The 20,529-nt window shown below is 42.8% G+C and overlaps 1 protein-coding gene across 3 annotated transcripts in view; it reads right to left on the bottom strand.

The window, feature by feature from the left end:
- The window catches only part of DSE (dermatan sulfate epimerase), a 70,628-nt gene extending 50,966 nt beyond the window's left edge, over positions 1-19,662 (bottom strand). Inside the window, exon 1 of one of the 3 annotated variants that reach the window (XM_060115047.1) lies at positions 19,543-19,662. In XM_060115047.1, coding sequence (XP_059971030.1) covers positions 19,543-19,609 — 67 coding nt within the window. In that variant the 5' untranslated portion in view covers positions 19,610-19,662. The other 2 variants (XM_060115048.1, XM_060115049.1) reach the window with 2 other exon arrangements.
- Positions 19,663-20,529: the final 867 nt, after the last annotated feature.

The following is a 20,529-nucleotide window of genomic DNA, read 5'->3' on the forward strand; positions in this document are numbered from 1 at the left end:
TGGTTGAGAGTCCGCCTGCCGATGCAGGGGATACGGGTTCGTGCCCCGGTCTGGGAGGATCCCATATGCCGCGGAGCGGCTGGGCCCGTGAGCCATGGCCGCTGAGCCTGCGCGTCCGGAGCCTGTGCTCCGCAACGGGGGAGGCCACAACAGTGAGAGGCCCGCATACCGCAAAAAAAAAAAAAAAAAAAAAAAAGTAAAGATTAAAAAATTACTTCTGAACTTAAAATTTTAAATATCTTATGTTTGACTGAAATATATTTTCTACTTCCCATAAATGATATTATACATTAGTTTTCAGTTGGTAATGTAATTCTTTGAATTTGTGAATATAAGTGCCTTTAATTCTGTAACCAAATCTCCCCCTTTGATTCTGAGATATGTTGACTTCTTTTCTTACCAGTTGTGATGGTTAATTTTATGCATCAACTTGACTGGCCAAAGAGTGCCCAGATATTTGGTTAAACATTATTTCTGGTTGTGTCTGTGAAAAGGTTTCCTGAAGAGGTTAGCGTTAGAAGCAGTAGCCTGAGTCAAGCAGATTGCTCTGATATGGGTGAGCCTCATTCAATCCATTGAGGGTCTGAATAGAACAAAGAGGCAGAGGAAGGGAGAGTTCTCCCCCTCCTTTCTCTTTCTTTCTCTCTCTCTCTCTCTCTCTCTCTCTCTCTGTCTCTCTCTCTCTCTCTCTCCCTCCCATCCCTCTCCTCCTTTCTCCCTCTCTCTTTGCCTGACTGATGAGCTGGGACATCATCTCCTCCTGCCCTTAGATTGGGACTTACACCACCAACTTTCCTGGGTTCTAGCTTGCAGACAGTAGATCGGCCTCCATAGTTGCATGAGTCAATTCCTCTGCCTCAACTTCAACTTCCAGGCTCCCTTCCTCTTTTCCACCTCTTTCTTGATCTCAATCAATACCACATAATTGCAGGTCAGTTCCTCTATTCTCCTAGCCCAGCATCTGCAAACTTATGTGGGATGTGTCATGACATCAATTATACATTTTCAGGCAAAGTACCACAAAACACGTTTTACCCTCTCATCTATAATCTACTCGGGTTCATTCATTTACAAATTTAGCTAAAACTATGTATACTTGGGGTATGTCCTTATATCATCCCCTCCAGCATCAGGTCCTGGAAATTTACCCTCTAATGATAATGACTCTAAAAGCACTAATACCATGTTCAAAGCCCTACCAAGCTATGCCGGAAAGGGTTAACTCAAAACCTACACATTTCCAAGCAAGGCCTGTCTTCAGGGCTGACCCTTGACTGGCTCATGGGAGATGAGCTCTGAGCCCTTGTAATATTCTGTGTGATAAGAGGGTTTTTTTTGCATGCCTGAGGCCTTGGGTCATGTGGTACCAGTATGATCAGATAGTTTATACTAACAATGTGATTCACGACAAACTCCTATCTTTGCTCTGGGGGGCTAGAATCTGAATATCTGAAGTCATTCATATAGGCCCTGCATGTTTACACGACTGAACCCCAATAAAAGCCCTGGACGCCAAGGCTCGGGTGAGCCTCCCTGGCTGGCAAAGCTTTGCATGTGTTGTCACATATTGTTGGTGGCAGTGGAACTTCATTAGGACAGGATACTGGAAGCCAGTGCCTGTTTCTCCCAGACTTAGGCCCATGCACCTTTCCCCTTTGCTGATTTCAATCTCTTTCCGTTGGCTGTTTTAAAATATAACCTGATTTTAACAGCTTTTTGGGTCCTTCTAATGAATCACTGAGCCCAACAGTGGTCTTGGGGACTCCCTGACCTCCTTTTAAATTCCTGTTAGAATTCTGAGAGTCTCCTCATAACTCTTTGTCCCATTAGACAAGAAAATGTCGTGATACTTTTCACCAAATCTTTTTCTTTACTCAACTTCTATTATTTTTCCAACTTCAACCCAGAAAAATGACTCTGTCCAAGGATGCTGCTGTTAAAACAAAGGACACAGCAGGATATACTGGACTCAGCAACTGCTTAAAAGCTTTAGATATTGTCTAAAAGTGAAATACATGATGTTAGGCAAAAAGCTTAAAAGCCTTTCATTGGAAAGTAATTTGCTGGCATTAAACATACAATTCCAGTTCATTTGATTAAAATTAAACTTTCATTTATTGGATGGGTACATATGGAGTGATGCTTTTATCACAACACACAAGCTCTTTTTCATTGCTTACTTATATTCAAGCATTCTTCCATTTTTTAATCTTCAAATACTCACCAATGATAAATTTTACTTTTTTTGTTGTTGCCTTTCACATTCTCAAACATTTTTATGTGTACTTTTGTTGACTCTCATTTTTGTCTCAGATCATAGTTCTTTGGAATCAAAATCCCTGAGTACTTTCCAAATGTCCTATGAATCATAATCAAAACTCAGAATACCACAGACTTGGTTTGTGAAACAATGATACAGAGATGTAATTAACCCAAAGATGCAGGCACTGCCGTCTAAGACTTCCCCATCTCAGTCTCAGTTACTGGCAACCAATCAGGCCCAAACTACCCCTCCTTCCCTTCTCCCCTCTGTCTCCATATTCAAACCATCAGCAAATTATGTTGGCTCCATTCTCAAAATACATCCAGAATCCAGCTACTTTTGCCACCACCCTAACAGCCTAAGCCACATCATGTCTTGCCCAAATTATTGCAATAGCTTCCAAACTAGTCTCCCTGCCTTCACCCTCATCTCCAGTAGACATTCTCAACATGGGAACCAGAGCCATCATGTTCAACCATACCTCAGATTATGTCACCACTCTGTTTAAAACCCTCCAGTGGTATCCCATCTCATTCAGAGTCAGCACCAAAGTACTGACAATAGCTCTCAAGTCATTACATGGCCTGGCTGTGTTATCTCTGCCTTCACATCCTACAGCTCTCCCCACTCTTTCCCCATTCTAGCCAGGTGGCCTCTTTGCTATTCTTATACACACGGGGTGTGCTCTCTCCTCAGCACCTGTGTGCTTGTTCTTTCTGCCTGGCATGCTTCCCCCAGACATCCATATAGCTTGCTCCCTCACCTCCTTTACGTATTTGCTCAACTGCCACTTTCTCAGTGAGGCTGGACGTGACCATCTTATTTAAGTTACATTCTTACCATGCACGACCACCACCATTCCCTAACTCCCTCCGGGGTTTTATTTTTCTTCATGGCACTTACAACCCTTTAATCTACCGCACAATTTACTTATTTCTTTTGTGTGCTTGGCTCCCCCTTCTAGAATGTAAGCTCCGTGAGGGCACTTTGCTTTCTGCTATATCCCCAACATCTAAGAGTGCCCAGCACTTAAGAAACAGAATATTTATGGAATAGATGAATTTAATGAATGTGTTAAGATGTAAACCTTTAAATACTCAGAGATAACTATACATATAGTTAGATAGCTATATAACTACATAAAAAGAAGCAATAAAAATCTTTTGTGTACCAAGATAAACATTTTGGAGGTAAACTATACTACAATGCTTGAACCTTTGAAGGTTGCTGAGGGCGATTCTTATGGAGTTTACTGAGATTTGCCCCCTGCCCAGTGCCCTCCCAACCCTTGCTTAGGCACAAAGCTCCATGTCCACCCTCGGCTGTGGCTGGCTCCTGTACCACCAAGCCTGCCATGCCCTTGTCAATGTGCCTGGCCCGCCTCTGACCACAGTCCACTCCCTGAGCATCCTTTGCTGTTTCCCAGCATTCCATGAGTGGTTTTCATGGGTTTTCTCAGGGTCTTTCCTAAATGCCACCTCAAAACTTTCAGCCCCTCTTGCACAGGATTAGACATCCCGTCCCTCCCCTCTCTCCTCAAGCCCAGACTGGCCAGGCCTCCCTTTCTGCGGGATAACCATTTCGGTGCTAAGACTTTTACTGAGGTTCTTCTGTTTTCAGATTTAAAGTGGTTCCCTTCATGTCCCCACTTTTAACCACATTCCCAAAGATTATCATCATTATTTAATGGTTTGGTTTAAGCGTTTTATTAGTGCTATTATTTGGAAAATTTTAAAAAATCCTCTGTACTCCAACATTTCTTTTATGTAGAGATGTCAAAATAAGAAGGATACTTTCCGATGAATTATTCTTCCTTTCACACCTACACTATTCCTATTATCTTGTGCTAAAAACTTCTTATGATGAGCTTTTATATATCTGTCTATAAAATGTTAGTAGTCGAGAAACAATTTTTAACGAAAAGCTTTACTAGACTGCTGGAAACCATGCATGCTGTGCAGAACAAGACAATAATTTCTGAACTGATGGTCACAGGCCAAAAAACATGCTCCTGCCAGAAACACCCCAATTCAGAGCCGGAAATGCCAGATATTTAATATTTGTGTCTGTGTGTATATTCAAGGTCATGAATGTTTAACTTGGTGTCTATAGCCTCATATTGGTGAATTAACTATATTTTTTTCTGTCTTTAGCATCCTACTCTGGTAGTGTTAGCCCCATTCTTTGCATCTTCTCAACTAGGAATATACCTCTCATATCTACCCTACCTATTTCACCCCATCTCTGCTCATGGCCAGATTTTACCTAGCTATTTCTTTTGGTCAAACCTGACGGAGTTCTCTTCATCCATCCTGGAGAAAAGTCCTTTTCTACTAATCATATGTCTTAGACTTTCTTCTCATGTCTTGTCCTAAATGAACATGGTGATGAGATGACCACCTGTCAGGTGGTTCCTGAGTTAAATGGAGCAAGGGAGGGTGCAGAGATCACTTAAGATGCTTCCAAATTAAAGATTTTGTGAAGCACCTTTGACTCTTTCAGTGATACATCCTCTGTTGCGCTCTCCCATGGAGACCGAATGCCATTCTCCCCAAGCCATAAGCAAGATGGGAGCTAGCCTCTTCCATTCCTGGGGCCACCTTAGTTCTCTCAGTGACTCGCCAGGGGTGACTCTTCCGGCACTTTCATCACTTGCAATCACTATCTGTCTCCGTACTCTTTTTAATCTTCACAGGTCACTTTTATTGTTTGGCGATATTTCTCACTCCCTTAGTGATTCGGGAACCTCAATCATCTTTGTCCGTTCTACCTCGATCCCTACTATAAACCTGGGAGGCATCAACTTCTATCTTACATCACTCAGATGCATATCTACCCACTTATTCATTTCCAGCTAACTTCTCAGTAAAATCTTTACTGTGATACTTTAGATTTTTGCCTCTTTCCAAAAGCATTCCATTCTTCCTTTATCACCTATACTTTGGGACGGTGACATATCATCCACATTTACAGAGAAAACTGAAATTATCCAGTGCAAGTATAATGTCCCTAAACTTCTCTTAATGTCTTTATCTCTAATCCTAAATGGAAAGAAGTCACAGAAAGTCCATGCTGAAAAGAAAGAAGAAACCCAAAAGATCCTTTCAGGACATGGGGAGCACACCAATATCCCAAGGCCTACCACGACATGTCCATTGCTGTGGCTGTTCAGGGAACAGTGCAGGTCCATACAAAGAGGAGAGAGAAGAGACGTGGACAGCTCATCGATTATTTCTCATATAAACCCACAGATGCCTCCTCTTTTCTACAATCCTTTTGACACACCATGGCATACTGTGGTAGGCTCAAAAGATGTAACTTGGGGCTTCCCTGGTGGCGCAGTGGTTGAGAGTCCGCCTGCCGATGCAGGGGACGCGGGTTCGTGCCCCGGTCCGGGAGGATCCCACATGCCGCGGAGCGGCTGGGCCCGTGAGCCGTGGCCGCTGAGCCTGCGTGTCTGGAGCCTGTGCTCCGCAACGGGAGAGGCCACAACAGTGAGAGGCCCGCGTGCCACAAAAAAAAAAAAAGATGTAACTTGAAATCTGTAATGGGTTGAATTGGGTCCTGCAAAACTTCATATGTTGGAGTTATAATACCTAATACACCAAAATGTGACCTTATTTGGAAACAGGGTCATTGCAGATATAATTAAGATATAATAATTATAATTAAGTTAAGATGAAATCCTACTGGAGTAGGATGGGCTCTTAATCCGACTGTTAACTTTATGAAAAGGGGAAATTTGGAGACAGAAACACATACACAGGGAGAATGCCATGTCAAGATAAAGCTAGAGATCAGGGTGAAGCATCTACAAGCCAAGAAATACCAAAGATCGACAGAAACCACCAGAAGCTGGGAGAGAGGCATGGAACTGATTCTCCTTCATGGCCTTGGAAGGGACCAATCCTGCTGACAAGTTGCTTTTGGACTTCCAGCCTCCAGAACTGTGAGACAATAAATTTCTGTTGTGTAAGCCACCCAGTTTGAGGCACTTTGGTACAGCAGCCCTAACAAACTATACATAGTCCTAGCTCTACAGTTTTCTCATTTCTAAAGTAGGGATCGTAATTCTTATTATATCTACACCAAAGGCTGCTATAAACAATAAACACATATAGTGCTTACCAAGTCCTAGGAACTATGCTAAGTACTTCATATGGGTTAACTCATTTAATCTTCACCACAGTGTCATAATATAGATACTAGTATCATCCCCTTTTCACAGCTGAGGAAACTGAGGCACAGACATAAGTAAGGTCACACAGAAAGTGAAGGAGCCAAGATATAAACCTAGGCAGTCTGCTAATATTACCCATGATATAACTATCTTTGTAAACCATAAAGTTCCTCTCAAATTAATCATCATCATCATATCACTTTCTTACTCAAGAGCCTCTATACACACAGCAAAATGAACCATTTTCTCCTCCAAGAGCTTCCACAGTCTAGTTCTGGCCCACCTTTTCAACATTATCATTCATTTCCTCCCTACACAAACTCTCCCTTCACACTTATCTGTTCATCCTTGCTTGAGCACAACTCATATTTTTGCCCTTGATTCCCTCTGTTACTCTCTCTGGGGGTTCCCTCTACGGGCTCCACTTCAACCGCATACCTTTCTCAAAGAACACAGTGCTATCTATGAGGCTTTCCCTAGCAGCTCCATCCATAAGTGGTCTCCTCTATGGCCCCATATATGCATTGCTCAATACTCTTTGGGAATTCAGGGATGATGTCAACCAAGAAAGTGCTTATGCCATCGTATAACATGGCAAAAGAAAGAAAATATTAACACAAACCACTAAAGAAAAAGGAAGTAAGGGAATTCCCGGGTGGTCCAGTGGTTAGGGCTCCATGTTTCCGTCGCAGGGGGCATGGGTTCGATCCCTGGTACGGGAACTCATATCCCGCAAGCAAAAAAGTCAAAGAAAGAAAAAGGAGGTAAGTTTGCATGAGAATTACAAAGTAGTACTTTAGTTTACAGAAGTTAATACTTCCGGCTGAGTTGAAGAAGGAAGGATGCACTGAGGAGGTGGTATCTGAATTGGGCCCTAAAAAGGAGTCAATATGCATACTGAGTTACTTGAAGGTACTTGTTATCTTCTTTTCTCACATTTATTGTTTCAGTCCTCTCTGGCTCCAAAAGGGATGTGAGGCAGATCTCACCTGCTCAAGTACAAGCTGGTGGAAGGCAGGGGTCTTAGTCTTCTTTGTCTTCCCTATGGTGTCATGCACAAATGAATACATGCAATACAGGCCTTCAAAAATATTTGTGGAAAAGAATGAAAGAGTATACAAAGAAGGTAAGGACGAAAGGAGAGAGAATGTCATAAAAGGAGACAAGTGAATTCCCATGATTTTTCTAAGAAGTTCTCCTTGACCTGGCAGCCACCCCATTCCTTTGCTCACTCCTCTTCCTGTGCCTTTGCTTAGCTGGCGGGTTCTGCTTGCAATGCTTTCTCCCCTCCCCTTTTTGGCATAAAATCCTCTGAGGCCCAGTTCACTCTTCCCTTCCTAGCTGAGTATTCTCTGCCCACGTAAGCCTCACAGACATCTTCCTTCCTGCAATCCTGCTGCATGCATTTGTCTCTGTTCAACACTTAATTGTTCTCATAAAGTTTCATATTTAGTTATCCTCCAACCAGATTTTATAGCTCCTGAAGGCTGGAAACCATGTCATATTTCTTTTGCATGCTGCCCCTCTTTGCCTCCACCCAGATGTCCCCTCAAACACAGAATTACCTGGCAAGTACTTGCTGAATGACTAAATCCTTTCAGTATTTCTATTGCTAAAGTAGAACGTTCTTTCATCTGACCTTCCAGGTTCAAAAGGACATCGAAAAAAGTTATATATCAAAGCATTCATTTCTGGTAACACAGATTTATCTTTTCTAAAACTTGCAATCATTGAACTAAACTTCAGTGGCTTCACCAACAAGAAAGAAGGATGTAAACACACAAAGAAGGGTCTGTTACATAACCACCCTAATACTTCTAGCTCCACTCAACTTCTTTAGGCACAGAATTTATCATTTTATGGCAATTTAGTAGTATAAATACTGCCAACACATTTCTTCCCCAAGAAAGAGATACTGAAAGTGGTCCAACTTATCCTAAAACTTGCCAGATTAAATTTCACAAGTAGAGGTGAAACAGAATTTTTAAAATTCCCACAACAGATACTCAAATGCCATTTGTTAATTTGAATTTTATACAGAATAACTCTATGCAAGTCACAGTAAATCTAAAAAGTGTAATGGTGAAAATCTTAGAACCCTAGCAGAGCATGTGGTAAACAAGATGAATCTAATCTGAACAATACTGGTTTCCTTAGAAAAAAAGGTGGATCTTAAAATTTCACACTCGGGTTTAAGAAAGGATAAATTGAACTATTGCATAAAAGTAACAGATCGATTCTTATCTTGCTCTCTATTCCTCCTGGGTCCTCATTGGAGCCAACAGGCTCTAACTTGTAAAAGACTTACGTTAAAGACAGAGGAAGAAAAGAAATTAACCTCACAACTAAGGGAGACACCAAAAGACACGTTTACCTAAGTTAACTCTGCAGGCTTTTCAGTGATTCCAAGAATCAGTTTCCTCTGAGAAAGGTAGTCGTGAAAAACATTTCAAAATTGCTTTAAAACTATGGGCTGTGAAACTAAGTAGAGACATTTAATTCCAGTTGCCAAAGACATGGACATTGTTGGGCTCCACTTCTTGACATCCCCCAAACCCACTGACCCAATATTGGCTAAGTGTGCATTTTCCAATACCTTTTGCAGCATCGATATGAGCCTGCTTTTAAGATGATTACATCTTAAGTCCTGCCTAATTTTCTTACTGAGAAAAAACATAACTGGTCTGAAACCATGAATTAATTCTACTAGATTGCAGTATGTCAAAGGGACAGAGCCAACTGAAAGAGTACACAACGTCCAAAGCTGAAACAATTTGAGCAACAAAATAAATAAAATAGTTCTGGATTACAACCCAAAGTATAAAAACAATATCCATGAGTCCATACTGATATAAAAATGATTGAATAAATAAATACATGAGGGACAAAAGACAAATCTTTTGTGCATAAGAATTCCAAATGATCGGTGTAGATACCCTGCCCTTTCGGAAGTGGAGCGTGACCTCCCCCTCCTTAAGTGTGGACTGTGCATAGTGACTTCCTCCCAAAGAGGACAGTATGGACAAGGGAGAAAAGATAACTTTACAGTAAGAAACCTGACAAACGCTATTTCAGCTGGGTGATCAAGGTCAACATCAGCCATGATAAGTCATATTTATGATCTGTACCCTTGATATGATGTGATGAAAATGGCACTTTACTTTTATGTTCTTCCTCCCCCAAACCTAAAACCCCAGTATTATAATGAGAAAAATACTAGACAAATCCCACTCGAGAGACATTATAAAAACGCCTGACCAGTCCTTAAAATTGTCAAGGTCTTCAAACTCAAGGAAAGTCTGAGAAACTTTCACAGAAAATAGCAGCCTGAGGAGACATGATATTGTAACTAAATATAATGTGGTGTCCTGGGTGAGATCCTGGAACAGAAATGGGATATTAGGTAAAAGATAAGAAAATTTGAATATAATTTAGTTTGGGGGTTTTTTAACACTTCCTTATTTTCTGCCACTGCAAGATGCTCCAGAATCACCTTGTATATTTCCTGCCCAGTCCTAGAATCAGCCATTTCTCTAAGGAGCCCTGGTTACTTTTGCGAAGAATGATTTTAAAAACCAAGAACTGGGGCTTCCCTAGTGGCACAGTGGTTGAGAGTCCGCCTCCCGACGCAGGGGACACGGGTTCGTGCCCCGGTCCAGGAAGATCCCACATGCCGCGGAGCGGCTAGGCCTGTGAGCCATGGCTGCTGAGCCTGCGCGTCTAGAGCCTGTGCTCCGCAATGGGAGAGGCCACAACAGTGAGAGGCCCTCGTACTGCAAAAAAAAAAAAAAAAACCCCAAAAAACAAAAAACAAAAAAAATAACCAAGAACTGAGCGCTAGGTGTGCTCATTACCACCCGGGTATCATGGCTGCTTGTCCTTTGCAGCTGACAGAGTGAGGAAATACATGCATGTATACTAAACCATGTATATGTAATACATGTATCTATAAACAATCCTAAATTTAACCATCTGTACTGATATTAAGCTAAACATGAGTTCACACTTATGTCTCCAGCTCTAATCCATTACCGCAAGGATCATTCTGGCCTCATTCCCTTCCTCTTCTGTAAACTCCTACTTCGCTGTAGAAAAACTGGCTCACTACAGAAAAAATTTTTTCTGTTTCTTTAATTTTGTATCTACATGAGATGCTGGATGTTCACTAAACTTATTTCATGATGTAAGTCAAATCATTATGCTGTATACCTTTAACTTTTATACAGTGCTGTATGTCAATTATATCTCAATAAAACTGGAGAGGGAAAAAAAAATTCTACTAGAGCGTCTATCTTCCTGAACAAAAACGAAGCAAAGTTCACATTGTTTCTATAAATGCTATTATTATTTTTAACCAAAATACTGCTATAAGAAGTTTGGAATATGAGAGAAGTTTCCAGACTCTTTCTGACATGGGCAACCTCTGTGTTTTGACCACATGGCTAATGAATGCCCCATATATTCAGGTGACCACTGTTGCCAGTCTATTATTTTTTCTAGTCTACTAGAAAAAATGGGGCAGAGAAAAGTAAAAGATATTACTGAAAGTCCAAATGGAACACCACAGTCTGATGCCAAGACCTTTTTAAAGATTTTCTAAAATAAAAAAGAAATGTGGAGAAAAGTGACCTGTTTGGGGAGAAAACAGATTAAGCATAGAGGAGTTTTCAGACACTGTAATGTGTACCTGTATGAAAGGTTGAAGCAATCTTATATAGAATCAATATTTAACCAGTTAGCAAATACTTTGCTCTAGTAAATAAAAATGTTAAGTAGAAACTATAAAGACAACTCGCATTTCAAACACTGAAACTGACCATTTCTTCTACATTCATATAATTAAGTCATTTTTAACTTCTAAGATTTTCAAATCCAGATGAGCAGAGGTCATAAAATTAGAACCCCAGAAGATAAATGCTAACATCCCTTCTGGACAACCTCACTTAAACCTCTCTAAACAGAGAAGAACTCAAAGGCCTCCTTCATAAATCCATTCTAAAGGTTAAAACATTCAGAAAAACTTCCCTGTATTTAGCATAAATCCCTCTTGATGCCTGCTCTACGGCGATTTCCTCTTCTTTTTCTTCAGGGAAGATGGAAAACAGCTGTTCAACATTCCCTTTCAGGCTCCTTTTTCCTTCCTGCCAGGCCCATTCCCCGCCCTGGGAGCAGTGTAAACACTGCAGGTGATTCCTAAATCCAGCTGGCCCCTGCCCGATTATCCACGGGTCTGGTGAGCCCGGCCCCATCCATACCTCCTAGGATGATATCATTCAACTGCCAAGGCCCCAAGAAGAGCTCTTAACCAGAATTTGTGGAATTCCAGAAATCCATTACTTATAGTCTGTCCTCAGATATAGCCAAACAACAAAAAGAGCACTGTGTCAAGAAGAAAAGCTGACAGTCACAACTGTAAAGAAGGTAAGCGGTGTGATCCTGCAGCCAGGCCACCTTTACTACTGCTCTACCTGGTGTCAGGGTGTTGAGTGCACCTTGGCGTGAAACATTTTTAAACTACTTGATGATTTTTATCATGCAATTCTTGAGTTTCTTGTCACTGACACAACTTTCTGGGTGTAAGCTAACTTTAGAAATGCAATAACCCTTTCAATACTTCAATGTAAAGGACTACTCTAAATGAAGGTGTCAATTTGTAGTCTGTTATTTCTTTACATGAGTAATCTCTACCAGATTCACAACATAATCTACAGATTACTACATTTTACACTAAGATTTATATAACCAACCTAATGTTGTTATCTCTCACTTCAGGAATTGCTAACAAATATCTCCATTTTTCTTGCAATAGCAATTAGACTCCCACAGTAAAGCCAGTATATTGCCTGTGTACTTCATCAATAAAAATATTACAGACCCACAAGCTTGGTGAGCCCATTTCCTTTACAAATTTTTTTTAAGAGTTATGAAATGCTGACTCAACTTTGTTGCGGTAGAACATCTGCACACATTAAATGCCTATTGCTTAGTAGCTAAGTTTGTTACACGTGAGAAAAACGTAAAATCCTTGATTTAATCAGCAAATTCACAACCCTATGGCATCTGTGTATGCAATGAATATTTCAAATGGAAAAATTTAAATGACAGCTTTTTAAATGAGTGTGGACCTACTCAATTTCTTCTGAAAGATCATGTACACTAATTTAAACACACACAAGGAATTTTACTATGATTATCCTACTATTTTCCACATTTACTGGGGAGAAGATAGGCACTATTAATTCCATAAATAATACCAAAAAATGTTTCTGGCATGCAGACACATATATACACTCAGTTGCAAACTCTCTCTGACTCTGTCTAGGACAAAGCAGATGGGCACAACCTACAATGGATACGTCACATATGTGTCATTGAGAGTTAACTGCATACATGTCTTTTGCTATATTTTTAAAAACAGGACTACACTTACCTAATGGTTATAACTATGCTCACATATAAAATGCCAAAACAAATCATGCTTATTATCAGGATGTTTATAGCTTCTACATATTACTAAAGAGGCAAATTCTGTTCTTTCAGAAATTACCTACTAACATTTGATGACAACACTTACCAAGATCATGTTTATGGAACATCCCAAGGGAGTCGAAACAAATAGAAGGAAATTCAGCGGTAATCTTAAAGCACATCAAAATTCATAGTGTTATTCGGAATTAAGGACTGAACTCCATTCAAGAAATAAACAGATGGCCTCAACAATCTTTTCTTCTCTTCCCAAAGTAAAATCATTCCCTTTTATTTTCTGTGACATTCAACAGACTCTCTGAATATTCTGCCTCCTGCAGGTTTATACTCTTCTGGGCATCTGACAGAGGATCTGAAATCCACACCCTCAACAGGCTGGAGCTTGCTGAGACAAGCAGAAGGAAGCAACACAATTGGTAAAGCACCCAAAAACCTGAAGCCAGCTAATGAGAGCTGAGCAATGAGCCTAGGGTTTTGTGGGAATTAGAAGGGGCCCCAGGATGGAATCCTGACGAGGATGAGAAGAGATAGGCAGAGTGAGAGGAGAGAGCTGTGGGAAGAGGGTCAGTAAATAGCCAGTTTACGGAAGCCTGGGAAGCACATAAGCATTCCAGGGAGCTGACAGTTCAGGGACAGTAATGGGTAGTAAGCGGGATAATAAATTAGATCTGTAGGAAAATGAAACGTAAGAGTCTTTAACAACATGACTGTGGAGTCATAAAGGAGAAAAGTAGAATTACATACGCCATTTAGGTTAATCTCATGTTTAAGGTAGACCACTAATTACTTGCAAATGAGAGACAACAGGTCTTCCCTGGTGGTGCAGTGGTTGAGAATCTGCCTGCCAAAGCAGAGGACACGGGTTCGAGCCCTGGTCCAGGAAGATCCCACACGCCACGGAGCAACTAAGCCCATGAGTCACAACTACAGAGCCTGCGCTCTAGAGCCCGCAAGCCGCAGCTACTGAAGCCCACACGCCTAGAGCCCGTGCTCAGCAACAAAGAGAAGCCACTGCAATGAGAAGCCTGCGCACTGCAATAAAGAGTTGCCCCCGCTCGCCACGATGAGAGAGCCTGCGTGCAACAGGGAAGACCCAATGCAGCCAAAAATAAAATAAATTAAAAAAAAAAAGAGAGACAAGTCTCTTACTTTCATGGTATTTCCATTTCTACACCCCTAAAATGACGATAAGACACCTGCTCTACATCACTCTCCATTTCCACTAGGCTAAAATATTAGAATTATTTGAAAAAATATTAAATTACTAGGCAGTTTTAAAACGCAAGCATTCACGTAGCTGTATGATCTATCAAGGACTCCTCCTTCAACTGTCTAAATGTATATGAATTCATAAGTAAGAGTTTATTAACGCTAGTTTCTCCTCTTAATCGCGTCCACAATACTTTCTAATTTTCTTTCCAGTATGATTCTTCCCTGCAATATCTCTCCACCATCCCCTAACCAAACCACTCTTCCATACGCAACTAGAAGTTGTGAAACAATAACGTTAGATGGGTCAGAACTTGGGACTACATTTATTAACTAACATATATAGAAAGATTTTCTTTAAAGAAAAATTGCTTCAATTAAAAATATTATCCACTTAATGCAAAGTTTGATTTTTAACATCTTTCTTGGAGTATGATTGCTTTACAATGGTGCGTTAGTTTCTGCTGTATAACAAAGTGAATGAGCTATACATATACATATATCCCCATATCTCTTCCCTCTTGCGTCTCCCTCCCACACTCCCTATCCCACCCCTCTAGGTGGTCACAAAGTACCAAGCTGATCTCCCTGTGCTATGCAGCTGCTTCCCACTAGCTATCTATTTTACATTTGGTAGTGTGTAGGTGTCAATGCTACTCTCTCACTTCATCCCAGTTTACCCTTCCCCCTCCCCGTATCCTCAAGTCCATTCTCTACCTCTGTGTCTTTATTCCTGTCCTGCCCCTAGGTTCATCAGAACCATTTTTTTTTTGCAAAGTTTAATTTTTAAAATATAATTTCCTATTAGAGTTGGGCACTAGAGTTGGCAAGACTTTTTGAAATTCATCCATTTCTAATTATTGTTATCACCAAATAGAAGCATGGATCAGTGCCTCTGGAATCTAGGACTTTAATCTCTACTTCCATTCTGCCCTTAATTAATCATATGAATTTTACTGGAAAATAATTTCTTTTTGGTACTCCGGGCTTACACGCTTGCCTAATTCCCATGTTGGGCACTGAGTCAGGTTTAGAGGATTACATTGCATCATCCAAACACCTACTGGTAATTTGGTGACCACCAAAGAGTTCTTTTCTACAAATCACTGTAGGTGAAGATAATGTAATTCCAAGATGAGAAAACCCTAAGGCATTTTATAATATAGTAATAAGAACTGTCCTGCCCTCCGCTAGGACCCATTATTTCAGAAGGGTTGCTGGACATGGAATCTCTGCCTTACCCACTCCTTCATAATAGTAAAGATCCAGGCCCTCTCAGTAAATGGAATAAAAGTATCCACTATAATGATGGAGTTCCCTGGACCAGACATTCTTGATCTCCTCAAAGGCCTGCCACAAACATATCCCACAAACATATCCCAGGACAATAACAGTATTCCTTTTTTTTTTTTAATGGAGGAGGGTGTAAAAAGGATAAGAAAATGTGTTATATCTAGGACTCAAACATGCTAATGGTTTAAGTAATATTTAACACATGCTGCAAATACAAAATGCTAGTCCTTTAGTAGTTTCTTTACCCCTTTGGAACGCAAAGGTTACTGATATATTAAAACCCAAATTTAAATGTATCTTTCTTTATTCCTCTCCATTCATTTGTCGAAATCATAATAGAGTAGATATCATGTAATTTCTTTCATGAACATGTAATTTCTTTCATGGCTTAGTGTAATCCAAGGCAAGTAGAAATAAATACCAAAATATTCTGCTACAAATAATATTAAGAAATGTATAAACAAATATTTTTTTGTTTAATTGCAGAATGCATTTTCATCTATGATCTTAAAACACTTCTTCAGAGATTAAAAAAATCTTTATAATGAGGTATTGGGAAGGGCAGGGCAACATCTGTGAAGCTAAGAACTTTCCCTCCTGGATGGCCACCAGATCAAGGCAGCACTATGGCATATTGGACCGGAAAACAAATATCATTGAAAACCTGTAATTAGCTAATTTGTGGACTAATTTTATAAACACTAAAGTAGATGCACACACAAATATTAGGTATTATGATGGTCCTGACCTCATGTGGCAAACTTACCTAACTTCTTACCCAGTGTCTTTCCATAACCAGTCCCCTAACCTCAGAGGGAGGAACTTTAAACAGCTTCTACCCAGCAGGACTAGGAAGGTGCTAATAATCCCCTCAGTGACAAAGGCCTAAACCGTATTCTGTGGCAAATTTCCCTCTTTATCCACATTTCTTTTTTTTGAGAATTCCATTTTACTTGGTAACTGTACTATCGATACTTTTTAACCTGAATGTAAAAATGTACTATGTAGGCCACTGTCTTTAACGAAAGCTAGATGACACTAATACTGACATCATATACCAATTAATGAAAAATGATGCTTCCCAAGCCCAAACTCTCAGGTGCTGCTTTCTCCCTTTCTACCTTAAGAGCTTGGGGACAGCCAGGGCAGTTTCTTATATCCCTCTGTACGTCTCCTAAGTAAACAGCACTGTCTTGCACTTATTGCTGAACCCACACAGAGGGGTCACTAGATGATGGAGGCATCAAACTCAATATTTTCTCTTCTCCATTTTTACTAGAACACATCTTACCTGCACACTTCATAAAAGGACACGTATCTGTATGGGACCTTGTAGTACATGACACACAAATACTCAAATAATGCTGTATTTTTTCCATGCACATTACGAACAATTTGGGGATCCCATTTTAGAAGTAGTGTCAAAATATTCTATATAACAGTGCACATAGAGACTTCCCTGGTGGTGCAGTGGTTAAGAATCCGCCTGCCAATGCAGGGGACACGGGTTCGATCCCTGGTCCGGGAAGATCCCACATGCCGCGGAGCAACTAAGCCCAGCCACCACAACTACTGAGCCTGCGCTCTAGGGCCCGCGAGCCACAACTACTGAGCCCACGTGCCACAACTACTGAGCCCACGTGCCTAGAACCCGTGCTCTGCAACGAGAAGCCACCACAATGAGAAGCCCGTGCACCGCAACGAAGAGTAGCCCCTGCTCGCAACTAGAGAAAGCCCGCATGCAGCAACGAAGACCCAACACAACCAAAAATAAAATAATAATAAAAAAACATCGCACATATTTCATTTCATACGGGTTATCATTTATTGAGAAATTTTTAAAAACTGAAGAAAAGGAAATTCCTGAAAGGTTAAGTCTATAACGTGAAAAATAAAATACTGAAAAAAAACTGTTTTGAAACTATTTCAGTGAGAACGTCCCTTCTCAAACTTAATGTAACATTAACTAAACCATGACTAATGAAAAAATGTTTTAAAAAACTTTATAACACGGAGATTCCCAGAAATTAAAAGTGGCATTTCCTGATCTAAGGAATTCCAGGTAAATGAGGCTCACCTACTTTTTTTTAAGCAATGGATTCGGTTTCAGCTCTAATGCCCGCCAGCCTAAGCAGAGGCTGATGCCTCAAATGAGCAATGAAAATGAGAAAGTTCTCGGGTCACAAACTTAGCTCAGATTCCAGCCGCGACAGATCTTGAGCCCATGTGGCATTGCTCACAGAGCTTCCCAGCCTGTGAGTCAAGCACGCCCCAGCCCCACCCTATCACCAGGGGCTGCCAGGGAGTGAGGTTTACCAACAATTTCTCCAAGTGTCTGCGGAGCCGGGCGGCTCTGGAATCCAGCGTCTGGGGGAGGCTCGAGACGTGCCTGCCCGGCTTCCACAATCGCAGAGGCGGGCTGCCAGTGCCAGGATCGGCACCCACGACCACTACCACCCCAATTAACGGGGAGATGCAGGGAAAGGAGGGCGCGAAGCTGTGCCAGGCTACCGGGCAGAGGGAAGCCGGAGCCCCCCGGCCGTCCAGGAAATCGCTGCTGGGCCGGCCGGACCCGACGCACCGAAAGTGATCTGAGTTCTTATGGTGCGCCCGGCGCTCGAGGGCTGGGAAGGGACTAAAAGCTGCCCCGCCGCCGGGGAAACCCACGGCTCCGGCTTCACGCCTCGCGCGCCCTCCAGGAGCCCAGCGGAACCGGGTTCGGGCGCGCAGCTCGCGCGCTCGGCGCCCGGCGGGGGACGTGGCTCCTCGCTTGCCTCCCGCCGGCGCCCGGCCACCCGCCCGAATCTCCGGAAGAAAGTTGTGCCGCGCGGGGCCCAGAGCGGCGCCCGCCGCGCGCCCCTGCCCACCACTCGCGCGCCCCTCCGCTTACCGCTCCCCGCCGCGGCTTCGTCCTCTCGGGCGTCGCCTTCCAGCTTGGGCCCAGGCTCCGGAACCCCTTCCCGGCCCCCCTCACTCCAGGGCGCCCGGGCCCCCGGCGCCCTCGGAGCCGAGCCCTCAGCGCGCCCGTCGCGCCATGGGTGCGGGTGGGCGCCGCGCCACAGGATGCGCCGCTGCAGCCTCGGGCGGCGCTACTGCGAGCCGGGCCGGCGCGGGCGGGTGGGGTGTGGGCGAAAGGGGAGGAGGGCGGGACGCGGCGGGCGCTGAGGCTCAAGCTGCAGGGAGGAGGAAACCGCAACGTCACCAGCGCCCCGGGAGGCGAGGACGGGGAGGGAGAAACGGGGACCCCTTCCCGCCGCCGGACCCCGACCTCCGGCCCGCCCCGCTTTCTCTTTCTCCTCCTCTCCCGGGACTCGCGGCTGTCGGCCTTCCCCTCCACTCGGACCCCGAGTCCACGCACCCCTACCCTGCCAGGCCTCTTTGGCTTCAACTTGCTCTAGTTTCTAATGACCCCACGCGCTTCGGGTTCAACTCTAGAATCGCCCCCAAGCGAAGGGTACTTTTGGAGGCCCGAGGGGAGGAGCTGATGCTTCCATAGAGCTCCGGGAGAGGAAACCGTTTTCCTCCAACGTTGAGAACTTTACTACCGAGGCTGTTACCCACTCCCCTCACCTTTTCCAAAATTGTTACCCCCTCCGTTTCTCCCGAATTCGGTTTTATTCTCTTCTCAGACAGCAGGGTGGAAATCACCTATTTAGAAGCAGTCCTCGCCTTAACCGTACTAACAAAATACAGTAAAGCCAAAAGCACTGAACCCTGCAAACTGAACGGATGTTAATCAAAGGTAAAGGGTCAGGAACAGAACATTTGATATATACAACGCACAAGAGGAAATTTAATTTACCTTATCTCCTAGGCCTGGGTGGACGAGGGAGAGAAAGAGAGAGAGGGATACCCGCCTCATCCGTCTGAGTTTTTCAGGTGGAGGATTTGCAACATTAGTAGTCACAGCCCCTTTGGAGAAGTTTCCTGCCTTCTCTTTAAGCAGCCATTGCACACAGCCTGATCCAACCTGGCCTCAGGAAAGTGGCAGACAAGACCAGGGCCGTCACCGCAGGGCTTCCTCAGCCTTGGCTTGTAATTAACCTGCCAGAGCTAGGCGGTACAGAAGTGACAGATGTTCATCCATTCTTTAGCACTAGAGATGTTTTACCTGAGAGCAGTGCTTTTCTCCCTTGCTTCTCCCGTGCTTTGTTTGAGTTCTGAAGGGCCACCTCCATCCATTTTCCTGTCCTCAGAGTATCTCAAGACCTACAGAGTAGTTTCCCTCAGGCCACATTATAAAGAAATGTGGGTGTCGACTTTTATGCTGCTTTTTTTTTCCAGAAATTGCATTTGGAGAGAAATTCCTTACAAAATGGTCAAGAGGAAGTGGTTTTGTTAAAATATTTTAAATGTTCACTCAAGTAAACCACTAATTTGCGTAAACTTCCAGATGTTTTAGAGGTGGACTGTGGAGGAGATAAGGGGCTCTAGAACTTAAAACTAGTTTAATCTGGTTTAAGTCCTCATTTTGCAATTTACTACGAGGGTCCTTGGAAAACTAACTTCAGAGTCTCCGTCTTCTCAACTGTAATGTAGAGATATAATACCTCCATCGAACAGTTATAGAGAGGATACAATAAAAATATCGAATATTTGAGTTACTACATGCCAGATACTGTGCTAAGAGATTTACATATATTAATTCAATTATTAGAGAAGATTCATTGTCTAGCTGTGGTATGTAACCCATAAGTGTTAATTTACACTTACCTTCTCAAATTTGGAAGAGACCTTAGAAAAAGCGTCTAGATAAGTAGTCATCTAACTCAGTGGTTCTCCAACCTGGAACATTAAATCATCAGGGGAACTTTGATAAAATACTTTTTTTTTTTTTTTTTTTTTTTGCGGTATGTGGGCCTCTCACTGTTGTGGCCTCTCCCGTTGCGGAGCACAGGCTCCGGACGCGCAGGCTCTCAGCGGCCATGGCTCACGGGCCCAGCCGCTCCGCGGCATGTGGGATCTTCCCAGACCGGGGCACGAACCCGTGTCCCCTGCATCGGCAGGCGGACTCTCAACCACTGCGCCACCAGGGAAGCCCGATAAAATACTTTTTAATGGAGACCCCCACACCAGACCAATAAATCAGAATCTCTAG

Source organism: Mesoplodon densirostris, chromosome 12 (assembly GCF_025265405.1).
Source record: "Mesoplodon densirostris isolate mMesDen1 chromosome 12, mMesDen1 primary haplotype, whole genome shotgun sequence".
Classification (NCBI taxonomy): domain Eukaryota; kingdom Metazoa; phylum Chordata; class Mammalia; order Artiodactyla; family Ziphiidae; genus Mesoplodon; species Mesoplodon densirostris.